At 40.8% G+C, this 16244-nt stretch overlaps 1 protein-coding gene across 5 annotated transcripts in view; it reads left to right on the top strand.

The window, feature by feature from the left end:
* Positions 1-16244, top strand: part of TTC7B (tetratricopeptide repeat domain 7B) — a 253328-nt gene that overhangs the window by 102795 nt on the left and 134289 nt on the right. For all 5 annotated transcript variants that reach the window (XM_058567546.1, XM_058567542.1, XM_058567543.1 and 2 more), the window contains exons 6-7: positions 6129-6207; positions 11513-11685. In XM_058567546.1, coding sequence (XP_058423529.1) covers positions 6129-6207; positions 11513-11685 — 252 coding nt within the window. The remainder of the gene's footprint in view (positions 1-6128; positions 6208-11512; positions 11686-16244) is intronic.

Genomic DNA, 16244 nt, shown 5'->3' with positions numbered 1-16244 from the left:
GTACAACTCTCATTAGGTTCGAAATGAGACTTCCGGAAGCTTCGCCTGCTTGTTCACATCCCAGCGTGGATGGTTGTCACACCCTCCGTCACTATATCTAGGCTGCAGCTGGCTTACTCTGTTGATCACAGAGAGTCCTTTGCTAATGAGGCCAAGGTTGTGGGTTTGATCCCTGGCCCCTGACTACCAGCAGCCATCTGTCTTCACAAATGCATGTCATTGGATACGAGGCAAAGAGGGTGTGCAGAGGGAGAAGCTGGAATCCATTCTGGGAAAAACAGCTCCCTGACAGCCAGCCAGAAGTGTCCTTTTGGACTGTGAACGATGTCTTTTTCTTCTCCCACTTTCCAGATCTGGACATCTGTCTTTGGCTTCAAATTTTTTCCCAACAGATGATACTAAGGGTGATATAAGTGAAGGGGAGGGGGCCGGCTCGGTGGCACAAGTGGTTAAGTGTGCGCGTCCACTGCGGTGGCCTGGGGTTCGCCAGTTCGGATCCTGGGTGCACAGCGATGCACCGCTTGTCAGGCCATGCAGCGATGCACCGCTTGTAAGGCCATGCTGTGGCAGCGTCCCATATAAAGTGGAGGAAGATGGGCATGGATGTTAGCTAACGGCCAGTCTTCCTCAGCAAAAAGAGGAGGATTGGCAGATGTTAGCTCAGGGCTGATCTTCCTCACAAAAAAATAAATAAACGAAGGGGAAGCAATTCCCAAGCCTGAGAGCTAGAAGAAATTGACCTAGAGATAATGGCATATTTCTGTTTCTCTAGGGTTACAAGTGTTGACAATGTCTAGAATACTGATGGAGTGTATCTCATAATGTAAGAAGTATCTGCTTTAGTGTTGCCCTTTTGTAATCAAGAAAACTCTTTTCAGCAAGGAGTGGTGAAGAGATTTCAGAATATACAATCGTGCTTACTCTCTTCTTTCTTTTGGGGTACACAGCTTACTAAGTGTCACTGGGTGCCTGGTTGGCTCTATGAGGCGGTTGGGACAAGGAGAGGTGGGTAGAAAGAGGGCCAGTGCTCTCAAGATGTTCACAGTTTGGTTGACAGGCAGATATAAATACAAATGGAAATCAGTGTGTTGAGTGCTGTCTATGCTCAAAATACATGCACACTTGTTGGGATTACCCAGGAAGCAGTAGGAAGCAGTGCCTGTCTCTTCCTGGGGAAGCTAGGAAAAGGTTCCCAAGGGTGGTCTTTGACCTGGATCTTGAAGGATGACTAAAAGTTCCATAGGACACTTTAGACAGAGAGAGGAGCACGTGTAAAGGCACATGTGCAGGAAAGTTTCCCTGAAATGTCTGGAAGGGTTTTTCTCAAGTCTCGAAATCCTCGCTATCCACACAACTCTCTAGAAGCTGTCAGGCTAGGCATGCCCAGGTCTTGGTACAGGTATGTCACTGGTCCCCCAGGCACCCATGCTACAGTGCCACCGAGGACAGATGAGAGATATTTTATTTAAGAGAGCGCTTTGCTGTAATGCCTGCCAGTCCATATGCAGTGAGCAAGAAGAGGAGGAGAAGAACCAGAGAGAAAATGTACCCCCTTGCGGTCTTGGCTCATTCAGCTCCTGGTAGTTCTGAATTCCATTCATTCAGGAATATTGACTGAGCATGTTCTGTATGTCAGGCTGTGTTTGAGGGGCTTGGGATATGTCAGTGAGCAAAACAAATGCTGGTCCTCAAGGCACTTATGATCTGAGGGAATGTGAAGCCATCTGAGCTCCCTGAGGCGAGGATGGCGTCCTTGTTCATGAGTGTATCCTCAGGGGTAAGCCTGGAACCTGACAGGTAACAGTGCTCAATAATTGTTGAAATAACCTACCACTTAAGAGTTTCAGAAGTGCTAGTTGGTATGAAAGAACATGGGAAAAAACCAAACGATTCTGAGCTCTAAGTGGTCTGTTATGCTGACTTGTTCTGTAATTGATCTTTAGTTATAAAGTTCTCAACCACGGAGAAGGAGAAAAAATATTGAACATACTCTAGCAGGGGTACCTTTTCCTTATTACCTAGGAATTTGATATCCAGTGTAAAAAGTACTGTATTCACATCCAAACTTTGAGTTTGCATAATGACAGTTGATATTGAATTTAAGTGTATTGGTGGCCTAGATCAAACTCTGAGGTCAGAAGATACGTTGGAAGGACAAGTTAAGGGGGAGAATTGTCTTTTCCCACCCCACTCCCAAGAAATGAAAAGAGAAATAACAAAAAAATATATCGAGCTTGCCGTTGAAGTAGCCACATATGAAATGGTTCTCAAGTCTCTGAGTTTCTCCCAGCCTTGGTTTTCCATTTTGATTTTGGAGCTCTGGCTTCCTACCCATATCCATTTCCGCCTTGGTTTGATAGTACAGAGGCACAGGCGACAGTATTAAAGAGCTGAAAATGTGGTTCAGAGTCGTAGAACAGAACAGGACAAAACCATGCACTGCTGTAGGCTTGTATGTAAGAATGTAAATTTCAGAGAGCAGCCTTCAAAAATGTTGCTGCAGAGCCCAAGGGGTCAAGAGGAAGGCCAAGTCAGTGCCCTCCCCGTGTGTCCTCAGGAAGTCCTGCTTTTGCACTGACCTAAGAGCCAGCAGACAAGACCTGGAAGGAGGAGGTTCAGAAGGAGGATGATGAAACCAGATAGAAAAGGGAGGAGAGAAGAAAAAATGGAAGTAGGTCAAGGGAAGAGAATGTGTCCCCGTGAAAAGTGGGTGGGCTTTCCTGCCAAAGACAGAGCACTAGGCGGCCTCGGTTTGAACAAGAGCAAGGCTGTGGGACACTGGCCTGAGCTCTCCTTCCTGGGTTGGGGACAGACAATGATGTTGGCAAGAGAAAGCGGGGTTTTGCCTGCTTGTCAGGCTGAACAGCCAGCTGGTGTTCAAGGGACTTGCAGGCCCTTTCTCCGTGGTAATAGCTGAGCTCTTGGGAACCGTTCCATGTGGAGGGAAACGCCCCCAGCTCAGGAAGCTTGCCGAAGCAAGGTGCAGGAGGTGAACCCCAAGTTCTGACAGCTTGCCAAAGTGTCCGCTGCTCGAACACTGGCAAGAACATTCAGTTTGAGACTAGTTCACCATAATGAATCCTGACATGATTGCACTCTCTCAGTCAGGGGTGCTGAAATGGAATCAATGACCTCATGTCAAGGGTCTGTGGAAACCGTCAAAACCAGGGAAATTCCTTGGCTCTTTCCTCTTCATTTTGGAGTGGTATTTTTAAGCAACAGTTCATTCTAGATATTTAACAGATCTCAACATTTTAAGAATAAAATAATAGTTTAGAGACATGAAAGCAATCATGTGGCTTTTGTTTATTTCCCTCAAATTGGGGTATTTCATAGCATTTGGGATGTAATTCTTAAAAGTTGATTTCCTTTTTTTTTGTTTCTTTCTATCATGCTTATCCATCTAGCTTAAAAAAAATTTTTTTCTGCTGTCATGGCAACAGTGGAAGTGATTGGTTGAATAAAATTATGTGACTAAAAAAATATATGAACAGTATAGGAGTTGCTGAGAATTGTATGTTTTCATATGTGGGATACTTTTTTCCTTTTCAGACATTTAAAATGTGCAGTCTTTCACCTCCAATCTGTCCTTCTTCCTGCTATCACGTTGATCTGTGTTGGACAACCAGCCTCATGGTTGTCCTGATGGTGCCACATTCATTTGACTAGCACAGCCCCAGGCCTTCTGAGACATTCTGTGGTTAGTGGGGATCCTTTGTTTACAAGAAGGATTCTTCCCAGCTTGAGGAAGAATTTGATTCTGAATCCTATGCTCTCTCCAGAAATAAACTGAAAGGAGTTTGAGAAAAACCTGTATTTGCTTCAAAGGCAATGTCGATCTGCCTTCAGTTGCTCCTGGTTTTGCCAGATACTGTGTGGCTTCACTTCAGTCACGGACACTTCCTCCAGTCATCCACCAGGGGGCCTCGGTCCTGCACGGGAGAAGCCACTGCCTGCCTTAGAGGGGAGTTGAATTTCTCTAGCCATCATTTCTCTTTAAACGCAGCCGAGGCGTTACCCTCGGGCGCTGGACTGCTTCACCTGGGCTAACGAATTTTCTTTCCAATTTTGAACCAGTTCCTAGGAGTGTCTCATTAGCTGTGATCACTGAAACACATAAAATTTCTATGTATATATATGAAGTAATTTGCATATTAATGATATGAAACATAGACGCGAGCTCTTGTATTCATATTTTGTTCTTTCTTCTAGAGTTGCACCTCAGTTTGGGAGCTAACATTTCTTTGCCCAGGAAGGTGATAGAGTATGGTAGAAAGCTCCCCGCTCACTCTCTCACTGGGTTTGTGAACCTGAGCAAACCATTTCACTTCTGTGTCATAATGGACTAGATTGTGTTGGATCATTTACAGCTAGACCGTAACAGGAGAAGTATCTCATTCTGCAGGGGGGGCACAGGAGACATTCTGAATGACCAATTCCTATCTTGTAGCCTTCCCTGAGTTATAATATTTAGATTTGATACTGCCTATTCAAGGCCTAATTTCTGCCCTGGTAAAGCAGCTCTTTAAACCTGGGTCTCCAATTACATTGTCTCAGTCCCACCCTTATTTCATACCGTTCAAAATGCCCTTCCTTTTGTGCATAGTAGGAGCTTAATCTGTGATTCTGGAATAAAATTAGACTTCTCTGTCCTACCCATCCCTTTTTTAGCTGTAGCTATTTCCTTCCCCCATGTTACTTAAGAGAACCGAGCTTCAGTCCAAAGCAAATGTACTTTGCTGCCTGTGAACACAGATCCCATAAAAACGAATGAAGAGGAAAGCAGAGTAGATTGCGTGTCCCAGGGCCTATTACCTAATTTTTATTCACGTCTCTGTTAGATTTCCTTTAGCGCTGCTTGGCGTCCTGAGCACAAGCTTCTCTTTTAATGCCACCATAAAGCTTCTGATCTGACATCATCTGATATGTGTGGGTGAGAGGAATAGGGGAGTATTTATGTACCTATGCCGATAAACCATTATCTTAAAGTTCTGGGGCTGGTCTTGTGAATGAGAGTCCTGGGATGTCATGTAGGTATAAGATACGAATTAATAGCGCTTGTGAGTGCTTGTAACGTACAGAACTTGCATTCAGTTTGATTTAATACGTTTGCGCGATTTAAAATGTCATCCAAGGAGAGAGCCAAATACCTAGAGCATCTGCCATAGCCTGCAGAGGCTGGCTGACAGGTTCGCACCGGCTGACCCGCTCTGTGGCTTTTTGGAAAGATGAGATGTGTTCTAATGAGCAGGTTATAAATATCGCTGAGTTATGTCATAGGTGGTGGCAGTGCTCAATGTAAAGGGACCGGCTGGAAAGTGCTCCCAGCTGAACAAGCCGGGCACAGCTTTCAGAGAGGACAACAGGTGAGGCCTGGATGTAGTGACCAGGATGCTACTAAAGAATTGTTTGTCCCCTAACGAAATGTGTCACCAAACATGTCTCTGTGAGGTGTATGGGGCAGCGAGATGAGACGTGTTCTGATCACAGTCAGGTGGCTCCAGGTCCCAGTCCTCAACCACTCGCTCCCAGCAGGGGCCTTTGACCCTTGACTTCTTTCTCTCAGGGCAGGGTTGGGAGAGTGGGAGTGGTTTGATGGATTTATTGGGCAGTGGTTTATGTTCTCAAAGAAGCAGAGTGGTTGCTTGGTGGAGCCCCTCATTTGTCATGCCTTTATCTTTGTCTTGTCCATAAAAATTATAAGTGACAAGAAGCCTTATCCACATTGCATATGGTGCCTTGTTGATATTCCTATACCCTTTTGCCACCTACCTTTTAAGTGAAAAGATAGATTTCAGTACCAGTCAACAGAACAGGAAAACCACCGAGCCACCGTAAGGTTGAAGGTAGACTGTTGTAAGATGTCTTGCATTTTTTTTCACCTCAGAACTGATTTTCAGATTTTTGTTTTCTTGAGAAAATTTGATTGTGGAAGAACAAAAGACCATCATTCGTAGGTCACATTTTTCAGAGTTGGACAAAGATGGACAGACATGTGCAGGATAATTGTTTGCTTAGAATCTAGCCAACAGCTTTTATGTAGACAAAATGCATTGAAATATGTGTATAAAATATTTAGTATTAATACACACCAGATGGAAACCCTGTCACATTCTGTGTGCACACAGGAACTTGACAAGAGGAGTGGGGAGATTTAGAGAGATCCTCAGAGCAGTTGAAACGAGAACAACTCAAAACCTGCGAATGGTAAGTGTGACTAATGACTTGACTGAGGCCAGAAAGGCCCTTCCTTCAAGTGTTTTCTCTTTCACATATGTACGTATACATGTGATCTTTATTGAGATATAATTTACATACCAGACAGTTCACCCATTTAAAGCCAGTGGTTTTTAGTATATTCACAGGATTGTTCAGCCATCCCTAATATTTAATTTCAGAACATTTTCATCACCCTCAAAAGAAACTCCATACCCATTAGTGGTCAATCCCCATTCTCCCCCTTCCCCGGCCTCTGGCAACCACTAATTTATTTTCTGTTTCTATGGATTTACCTATTCTGGACATTTTATATAAATGGAGTTATACCATATGTGGTTTTTTTGTGACTGGCGGCCTTTACCTAACATAATGTTTTCGAGGTTCATCCATGTTGTAGCAGGTATCAGTGCTTCTTTTCTTCTTATTACCGAATAACATTCTCTTGTATGGCTCTACCACATGTTATTTATCCATTCATCAGTTGACGGACATTTGGATTGTTTCCACTTTTTGGCTATTATGAATAATGCTGCTGTGAACATTCTTATGCAGTTTTTTATGTGGACATATGTTTTCATTTTTCTTGGGTATACATCTAGGAGTGGAATTGCTGGATCATATGGAAACTCTGTGTTTCACATTTGGAGGAATTGCCAGACTGTTTTCCAAAGTGGCTGCTCCATTTTACATTCCCACCAGCAGTTACCAGGGTTCCAATTTCTCCACATCCTTGACAACCCTTGTTGTCTGTCTTTTTAGTTATAGTCATCCTAGTGCTTGGGAAGTGTTCTCTCATTGTGGTTTTGATTTACGTTTCCCTGATGGCTGATGATGTTGAGCATCTTTTCATGGACTCGTTGGTAGCGCTCTCTCTTGAAACATAAGAAATGCATCCTGTAAGGCAGATACAATGTAACCACTCCCGGATGCCAGTGAGTGAAGGGATTGGTTTTATGCTAATGATTCATACCAAAACCCAGACAGAACAAAGCAGATTAGATCTTGAGACTAATTATATTGACAATAAAACTGAGAAGAGAAATATAAAAGCTAGTTAAATAAACGGGTTATCAGGCGCTAGGCTCTCCTGTTGACTTGCATTCTCTCTCTTCCTTTTTAATCCTCTCGCTTTCCTGGGGAGGGAGGTGTGGGGAGGTTCATTAATTATACTTGCAGAGCTTGCCCTTCAGAACCATAGCCACTGAGTGTTTGAGTGAAGGCCTGGTGCTTACTGGAAGCTCAGCAGATGCCACATGTCACATGTGTAGCAACCCCGTGTAAGACTGCAATTTCTTTCGTGTTTTGTCATCCGTGCTCTTGTCCTCCAATTAGCGTGACTCCTTTAAGTGCTGTGAGAGAATCTTCAGTTGAGCAAGGCTAATAGATTCCCGTCACGGGAAATGAGGCCGTATCTTCATTTTGGCTTCTCCACAGTTTTAGGATGTGGACATACAACCCTTGGGCCCAGATGGCTAAGCCTTAGGCTTCCCTAGAATTATGGGGGTGAGACAAGAGGAGCAACTTCACACGCTCTCCCCACCAAGAACTCGCTTGGTCTTCAGTATTTGTTTATATATTGATGTGATTTATGGTACCTTAAGAAGTTCAAACAAAACGTTTCAATTTGTAGAGTTCTTTAATGAAAAAAACCCTGCAAAATATGGATAAAAATTGTTGCCAAATGTCTTTTCTCTCAAATTGACCTACTCCCAACATTCCATAAAACTTCTCACTTGGTCAGTATGAACAGCTTCTTCCAAGATTTGGAAACACAAGGAAAGTACTTGATTAAATTGGCAAGTGTTCTTATAATTGTTTTAAAAGCACATTGAAAAAGCCAATCTTTCAAAATTGCTTAAATATGAATATTTGTTTATATTGTTGACTCTCAAAAATATATATATTTCATTAAGGAAATGAATGGTTTTTCCCTATTAATAGATGCCAGTGCATTGAATACACTGTGGGAATCTACCTATACTTACTTCAGCATTATTTTTTGGAATTAGAGAATATCTTCCATTATTGTCTAAGGTTTATGATTTTTAGATCAATGTATTTTAACTCATAAAAATCCTGTGAGGTAGGATTCTGAATAGAGGTATGTTAGGAAGGGAGAGAGTTTCTTCAATTTTTTTTCTTTTCTCTGAGAAGTATAATGAAGAGGCTTCTAAAGAAAGTCTGAGTAGACTAGAGCTGCCCCTGGACATTTTCAGCTATTAACTGGTTAGTGTTAACATGAGAGGAGTCATTTCTCCTTTATGTCATACTTGAGGTGCAATATACCTTTTGTCTTGGTTGGTGATCCTCAAGTGACCTAGGGTAAACTATTTCTAATTCCTTGAGTGCTTAACCAAAGGTGTACGTCAGAATTATATGAAGAACTTTGAACAAATACACATCCCTATGCCTGAGCTCAGAAGTGCCAACTGAGTAGGTCTGGGGCAGGACCTGAGAATCTTATTTTCTAGTTTCCACAAACTAGATTCTTTGCCCAACCTAGTTGAGAAGCACTTCCTGGGTCTTACTTGCTGGTGTCTTGGTTTACAGTGGATATCAGAGAGCTTCTGCAGCTAATGCCATTCATAAGAGCTTTCCATCAGCCTTAATAACTATATGATTCTTTTTAGATTAGCTGGTAATTGAAAATTTATAGTATTCTTATGAGATGGAAAAGTTGCTGTGTAAAACTCTGGTGTGAAACCATGGAAGAGAAGGATTTAAAAGTACATTTAAGCAACCCCACTCCTAGATAAATACTCCAAAGAATTGAAATCAGGTGTTCAAACAAAACTTGTACATGAATGCTTATAGCAGCACTATTTACAACAGCCAAAAGATGGAAACAATCCAAATGTCTGTCAGGAGATGGCTGGATAACAAAATGTGGTCTATCCATATAATGGAATATCATGTAGCCACAAAAAGGAGTGAAGTACTGATACATATGACACCATGGATGAACCTTGAAAACATTATGCTAAGTAAATGAAGCCAGACACGAAAAGGCCACACATTATATGATTCCATTTGTATGAAATGTCCAGAATAGGCAAATCTATAGAGACAGACAGCAGATTAGTTGTTCCCAGGGTCTGGAAGAAGGAGGAATGGGGAGTGACTACTTAAAAAGATATGGGGTTTCCTTTTGGGGTAATGATAATGTTCTGGAACTAGACAGTGGTGATGGTTGCACAAGGTTGTGAATGTACTAAATGCCGTTGGATTATATACTTTAAAATGATGAATTTTATATTATGTGAATTTTACCACAATTAAAAAAAACACATACAAAAACAGTGCATTTAATGACCAAGTTTGTATATAAAAGTTCGAGTCTTCTCTCAGGCCCACTTCCCTTCTTTCCTTTCTTTAGTTCTGAATTTATTTGACAGTTACGAACAATTTTTAAGCATTTAAACCACAAGCTAAATAAAACCAGAGTATAAAAGATAAAAGGTATGATAGATATTAGTGATTGCTCATAATTTCTCATATTTAATCTCCTTTTCTGAACTTCGTTTGAGCTTCCAATGAACACAACCAAACGTCCTTCCTAATCAGTAGTGCACTGATGAGGTGATAACTTTAAAATGTGCAGTCACATCAAAACCTCATTTTCAAAGTCTCTCTGGAGGGTTAATACCCTGAGGGAAAATGAGATCTGGCATGAGCTGTCTGTAGTGAACAAGCAAACTGTTGAGGGCAGAGATTTCTACAACTTTAGAATCTCCATGGCAGATATAGCCAGAAAATGAAGTTCCTTGCCCATTTTTTTTCCTTGAACATTTTTTTCCCCAGCTAGAGTGAGTGGAGGTTCTTTATGCCAGTTGACGCTTCCAGCAGAAGTCATTAGCTTCTATGACTGCAGTGAGATCAGAATGTGACTATAATGGAAGGTTTAACAAAACAGTTCAGGAGCTGTTTAGGTCCTGAAAATTGTGTTCTTATGAGATCTTTACAGATGGCTCAGTTGGGGATGATAGGAGAGCATTTAATTTCATGTTTTTATAGACATTTAAAGCCAGTGGGTCTTACTTGGGAATAATCAAGAAAATTTGCCTTTACGCAGTGGTTCTCAGAAACCACTAAGCCAGTGATTTGGTTGCATTTAAGTTTCCTTGTGGTGTTTTCAGAGAGTTCACGTGGAGGAAAGCCTACCAGAGTTCTCTTCTGGAACATATTTATTAAAAAAGGCTCATTCTTAGGGAAGATCAGCATTCTTTGTCTGCATCTTCCACAGAATGCTAAATAAAACCTGGTGGAAAAACCTGCTGGTTGAAGTTTTATTTTGCCGCCTCTGGCTGCTTATGGGGTAGCCTGGACTGCTCTGAGATGCAGTGCTTCTGTTTTCAGAGGGATTTTTTTTTAAACTTCTCCACTTTATCAATGGAAGAGTCCAAGGTAAATGAACTGATATGCGTCAGTCAACAGAATACTTCTTAGTAGATGCTATACACCCCCTCTCCCTACACGTCATACATGGTGCTCTTATAGGTAGTGGCGCTATGGTGAGTTTGGAAAAGCATAGTAATCTGCTTCTAACTTAGGAGGGGCAGATCTAGATATTTCTGGGTTTTCACAGTGAGAAAAGAGATACCTATCCAGCTTTGAAAGAAGGTCTTTCTTGATCAGTAGTCATAGTCCCCATTTTGCCTTCCCTATTGTACAAGGCTGGTGGGAGCCTTTGGGCTGGAAGGCCCACGGTGCACCAAGATTAGGACAGGCAGGTGCTGAGTCCCAGGGTGGGGCCATGTAGGAGTGGCCCTTGGCACTTCCAGGAAGGAAGACTTTCTAAAAATCTGCACTGGACATCATCTTATTGTCAATGAAGAGATTTTTTCAGAGGTAGCATCATCTAGGTTGAGTACCAGCTTTTGCCAAGTTTGGGCTTTAGTAGGCATCAGTTGGGAGGTGATGAATATATTTGCAGTTCACTTATTATTTATAAGAGCTTTTGGAAAAGAGCTTAACTAAAAGTTTCCGTTGTTTCAGGTATAAAACATGTTTAGTGTTGCAGAGTGTAGCAGAGGCAGGGTGGCATTTGAAGAACATGATCTTGTTTTTTTAAATTGTTCAAATATCTTAGCGTATCATATTTTCTTTCCTTTTTTGCCATCAACTGATATAATTTTCATCATAGAAGTAAAAATTGTTAATTATGAGTCTTGGAATGGTGCCTAGCACAAAGTTATGCCTGAAAAATTTTTATTAAACGAGTGAGTGAGCGAATGAATGAATGAATGATACAAAGTGGATTCATGGCTCTGCCTTTGCCCCTCTGTGTTCCCAGACAATAGCCAGGCAGTTGGCTGAGATCTTGTTGCGGGGGATGTGTGAACAGAGCTACTGGAACCCTCTGGAGGATCCGCCATGCCAGTCACCTCTGGACGATCCTCTCCGGAAAGGAGCAAACACAAAAACCTACACCCTCACTCGGAAAGCCCGCGTCTACTCAGGAGAGAAGTATGAGAGTTGATGTCCTCATTTGTAGGTTAGGGAAGGGGAGGAAAAATTCAAGGATGAGTGGAAGTTCCAGGACAGGTTTTTCCCCTAAAGGAGAACCAGATGAATAAGACTCATTTACCAGTTTAATAGAGATACCTCGTTACTATTCACAACTGCAGCAAGTATCTGTGCTGTACTGGGGACATACATTTTAAGTAGAAAAATGCTCTCCTCTCAGTGCTTGGCTACTGTTCTCAGCCATCACTATTGGTCTTTGGGATTCTCATTCCATTTATCATTGAGAACCCAGCATTAGGCAGCAATCGGTGACAAAGCTACTAGTAAACCAGAGTTAACCTTTTTTCTTTTCTTCAGCAATTCCTTGATCCTTTTGTTTAAAAACTTGTTTTAAACTGAATTAGCTATAAGAAGGAGAATTAAATAATTTGCAAGTGATTGGAAAGTGATGTCTCTTTAGAACTTCTTAATTTTTTTAAGTTTTAAATTTGGGACTTGATCGCCTTTGAGGAAAACGGGCAGGTGGATTACCGCAGTCTCACATGGGTCTCCCCAGGTCAGGGCATGAGGAGAGGGGAAGGAGAGAGACCATGAGAAGGGCTGGGAGACAGGAAGGGTTGCTGCTCATTACTGATTCCTCCCTCAGAGTCTTTACTTCCCTGTTCCTGGAAGGAACAGGTATGATGGATTTTCAAACTCTCTGCATGAAGGCAAGGGGAACGTGTATGAATAAATATGGAAACCCTCTTCGATTGTCATCAAATTGGAAAAATGGCTGAAAGACTGCAGGCTGCTGCTTCTGAGGCCCCAGAGGAAGCACTGATAAGAGATGAGAGTGACTGGATACTTACTACATGTGTGACTTCTGAAAATGACTGTTGCATTTTCAAAGGGGACAGCAGTTCCCAAGGCAGCCGCCTCTTAATCCTCTAAGTTGACCCTGGCATTTGTCTCCCTCATTATCTTCTTGTTCGGTTTGCATTTCTTGTATAGATTCAGACAAGTGAGGATGTTCTTAGCTTTCCCTCAGGCTTATTTTAATTTAGTTGTCCTCCCCCTTTTTCATGGCCTTGTTGAGCCAGGAATTTGCTTAATTCACAGCCTGTGTTTATTCCTTAGTCCTTATCTGGATTTATGGAACATCTGTTCTAGCAATTCTCAAAGTCTCACTTTAAAAATGCTGACCCCTCATTATAAACTATTTATTTAGCAGCAGGATTAGGGTTCATTTTTTAAGTGTTATTTATATCTTAAAAATAGACTCTAGATTTTTTTTTCTGCTTTAGATGCGTCTTAGTAGCCAAGGTGCCAGTATCTTGAAGAATTCAGTTCTTGCTCTCTCCCCCAGCGAAGTCTGACACATGGATGGAGCTCGGTGTCTGTTTGGGTGCTATTCCAATGTGGCCTCACTCCTTGAAGGCAGAAAAGCCCATAGTGCTGGCCACTTCTTTATTTCCTGAACCACTCAGACTTTGTCCCTCTTCTAACATCAGCTTCCTCGTCTATACAAGGAGAATTATGGAAGCAAATGCAGATCTAGGAAGTGCAGTTACCAGTTAAAGGGAGCATTCCTGTACTATGCTGGTTACTGAGTCACAAGTTTCATTTCACACGGATACAATCATTTGGTTTTCTTTTTAACTGTTTTATTGATGTAATTCACATATATACAATCCACTCATTTAAAGTGAATGGCTTTTAATATAGTCACATATCCATCAGCACAATCAAATTTAGAATGTTTTTTTTTTTTTTAAAAAGATTTTATTTATTTATTTTTTTCCCCCCAAAGGCCCGGTAGATAGTTGTATGTCATAGCTGCACATCCTTCTAGTTGCTGTATGTGGGACGCGGCCTCATGGCCGGAGAAGCGGTGCGTCCGTGCGCGCCCGGGATCCGAACCCGGGCCGCCAGCAGCGGAGCACGCGCAAATAATCCCAGCACCTCTTAGTTGTCACCCTCCCACCCCCCAGTCCCTTGCATTTTCATATGAATTTTAGGATCAGTTTGTCCATTTCTGGAAAACAAAAAAAGGCAGCTGGGATTTTGATAGGAATTGCATTGAATCTGTAGATCAATTTGAGGAGTATTGCCATCTTAACAATATTAACTCTTCTGATCCATGAACATGGGATGTCTTTCCATTTATTTAGGTTTTCTGTAATTTCTTTAAACAACAACTTGTAGTTTTCAGGGTATAAGATTTGCACTTCTTTTGTTAAACTTATTGCTAAGGGTTTTCTGTGTGTGTGTGTGCGTGCGCACGCTATTCTTTTTGATGCTACCACAAATGGAATTGTTTTCTTAATTTCGTTTTTGGGTTGTTCATTGCACGTATATAGAAATACAATCGATTTTCTATATTGATTTTCTACACTGCAGTCAAAATCTTGCTGAACTCGTTCATTAGTTCTAATGGTTTTTTAGATTTTTTAGGATTTTCTTTATACAAGATCATGTCATCTGCAAAAAGAGGTAGTTTTACTTCTTCCTTTTTAACCTGGATGACTTTTATTTCATTGTCTTCCCTGATTTCCCTGGCTAGAATCTCCAGTATGGTGTTGAATAGAAGTGGCAAGAGTGGACATCCTTGTCTTATTCCTGATCTTAGGAGGGAGAAAGCATCCAGTCTTTCACCATTAAGTATGATGTTAGCTGTGGGTTTTCATAGATGCCCTTTATCAGGTTGAGGAAGGTCCCTTCTATTACTAGTTTGTTGAGTATTTTTTATCCTGAAAGGGTATTGAATTTTGTCAAATGCTTTTTCTGCATCTATTGAGATGATCATGTGGGTTTTGTCCTTTATTCTACTGATGTGATGTATTACATTGGTTGATTTGCATATGTTAAGCCAACCTTGCATTTCTAGGTAAATCCCACTAGGTCACAGTGCATAATCCTTCTTATTTATTGCTGGGTTTGATTTGCTAGTATTTTATTGAGGATTTTTGCATGAATATTCATAAAAATATTGATCTATAGTTTTCTTTTCTCATGATGTCTTTGTCTAGTTTTGGTATTAGGGTAATTAATAGCAATAATAGGAATAGGAATAATAAATAGGAATTCTATGTTTGGAAAGAGTTTGTAGAGAATTGGTATTAATTCTTCTTTATATGTTTGGTAAAATTTATCAGGGAAGCCATCTGGTCCTGGAGTTTTCTTTGTGGGAAGGTTTTTGATTACTAATTTAATCTCCTTACTTGTTACAGGTCTATTAAGATTTTCTATTTCTTCTTAAGTCAGTTTTGGTAGTTTGTGTCTTTCTAGAAATTTGTCCATTTCATCTAAGTCGTCTAATTTGCTGGCATACAGTTGTTCGTACCATTCCCTTATAATTTTTTTTATTTCTGTAGGTTGATAGTCATGTCTCCTCTTTCATTTCTCATTTTAGTAATTTTAATCTCTACTGTCTCTTTTTTGGATCAGTCTAGCTCAAAAGTTTGTCAAATTTTGTTGATCTTTTTGAAGAACTAACTTTTGGTTTTGTTGATTTTCCCTATTGTGTTTCTATTCTCTAGTTCATTAATTTCCGTGCTAATCCTTACTCCTTCAGTTATCACCATAAGTTTTTAGCTTTCTAGTTTTGTATGTTCACATCCTTACTTCTGATTTATTTAGTAAAGAGAGAAAATGTCTTGGGGTTATACTTTTCTTGGGGCTCTCTTATTAACAAGGCAGGAGTATCTGATCAATAGACTCTGTTGCCAAAAGGACATTATCACCAATTCAGTTATGCTGGTTGGGAGGTAAAAAAGGGAATCCATAGATGATGTTTAAACCTCATTTTGGCCAGTAGTCCCAAACTCTCCCCCCGCCTCAGTCTCTTATGAGAAATATGAGTACAAAGCAAACTTTAGGTGGCCTAGGTCCTTCCAGCTCCAGCAAACCACAAGGGCCATTCAGAGTGGTTGGTTATAATACATAACATAATATACGAATGTAACTGAAAAGCAAACTCTGCCAGAAAGTTCCACTCCCCATCACTACGATCTGGACGTAAAGTGAAAACAGGATGCTCATTCTCTCTCCATCTTGAATTTTGAAAGGAAATAAAATGTGGACAGTCCTAGATAGAAAGGAGAGGAAGGATCACATGTCATTGGCCACCTCACTTCCATTCTTCTAGGTCTCTCTGTGAAGAATTTTATTGACTTTTGTTTACTTATATTTTAAGTAAGCTTTTTATTGGCACATAACATACATTGAGAAAAATACGCAAACCAAAAGTATAAAACTTGATGACTTTTCACCAAGTGAACATATCCATGTAATTAACATCCTGATCAAAAAACAGACATTGCCAGAACCCTAGAAGCCCTTTTTGTACCCTCTCCCAATTACTACCCCTGCAAGAGTACCCCTATTCTGACTTCTATCACTATAATTGCTCCCATTTTTGAAATTTATATAAATACAGTCATATATTAAGTACTCTTTTATGTTTAACATTATGTTTGAGAGATTCACCCATATTGTTGCATGCAGTTGTAGTTTGTTTTCATTGCTGCATAATATTCCATTTTATTAATATACTCCAATATATTGATCCATTCTAC

Source organism: Diceros bicornis, chromosome 24 (genome assembly GCF_020826845.1).
Source record: "Diceros bicornis minor isolate mBicDic1 chromosome 24, mDicBic1.mat.cur, whole genome shotgun sequence".
In the NCBI taxonomy this organism is placed as follows: domain Eukaryota; kingdom Metazoa; phylum Chordata; class Mammalia; order Perissodactyla; family Rhinocerotidae; genus Diceros; species Diceros bicornis.
The sequence above is the reverse complement of the archived record's forward strand: the minus strand, read 5'-3'. Positions and strand labels throughout refer to the sequence as shown.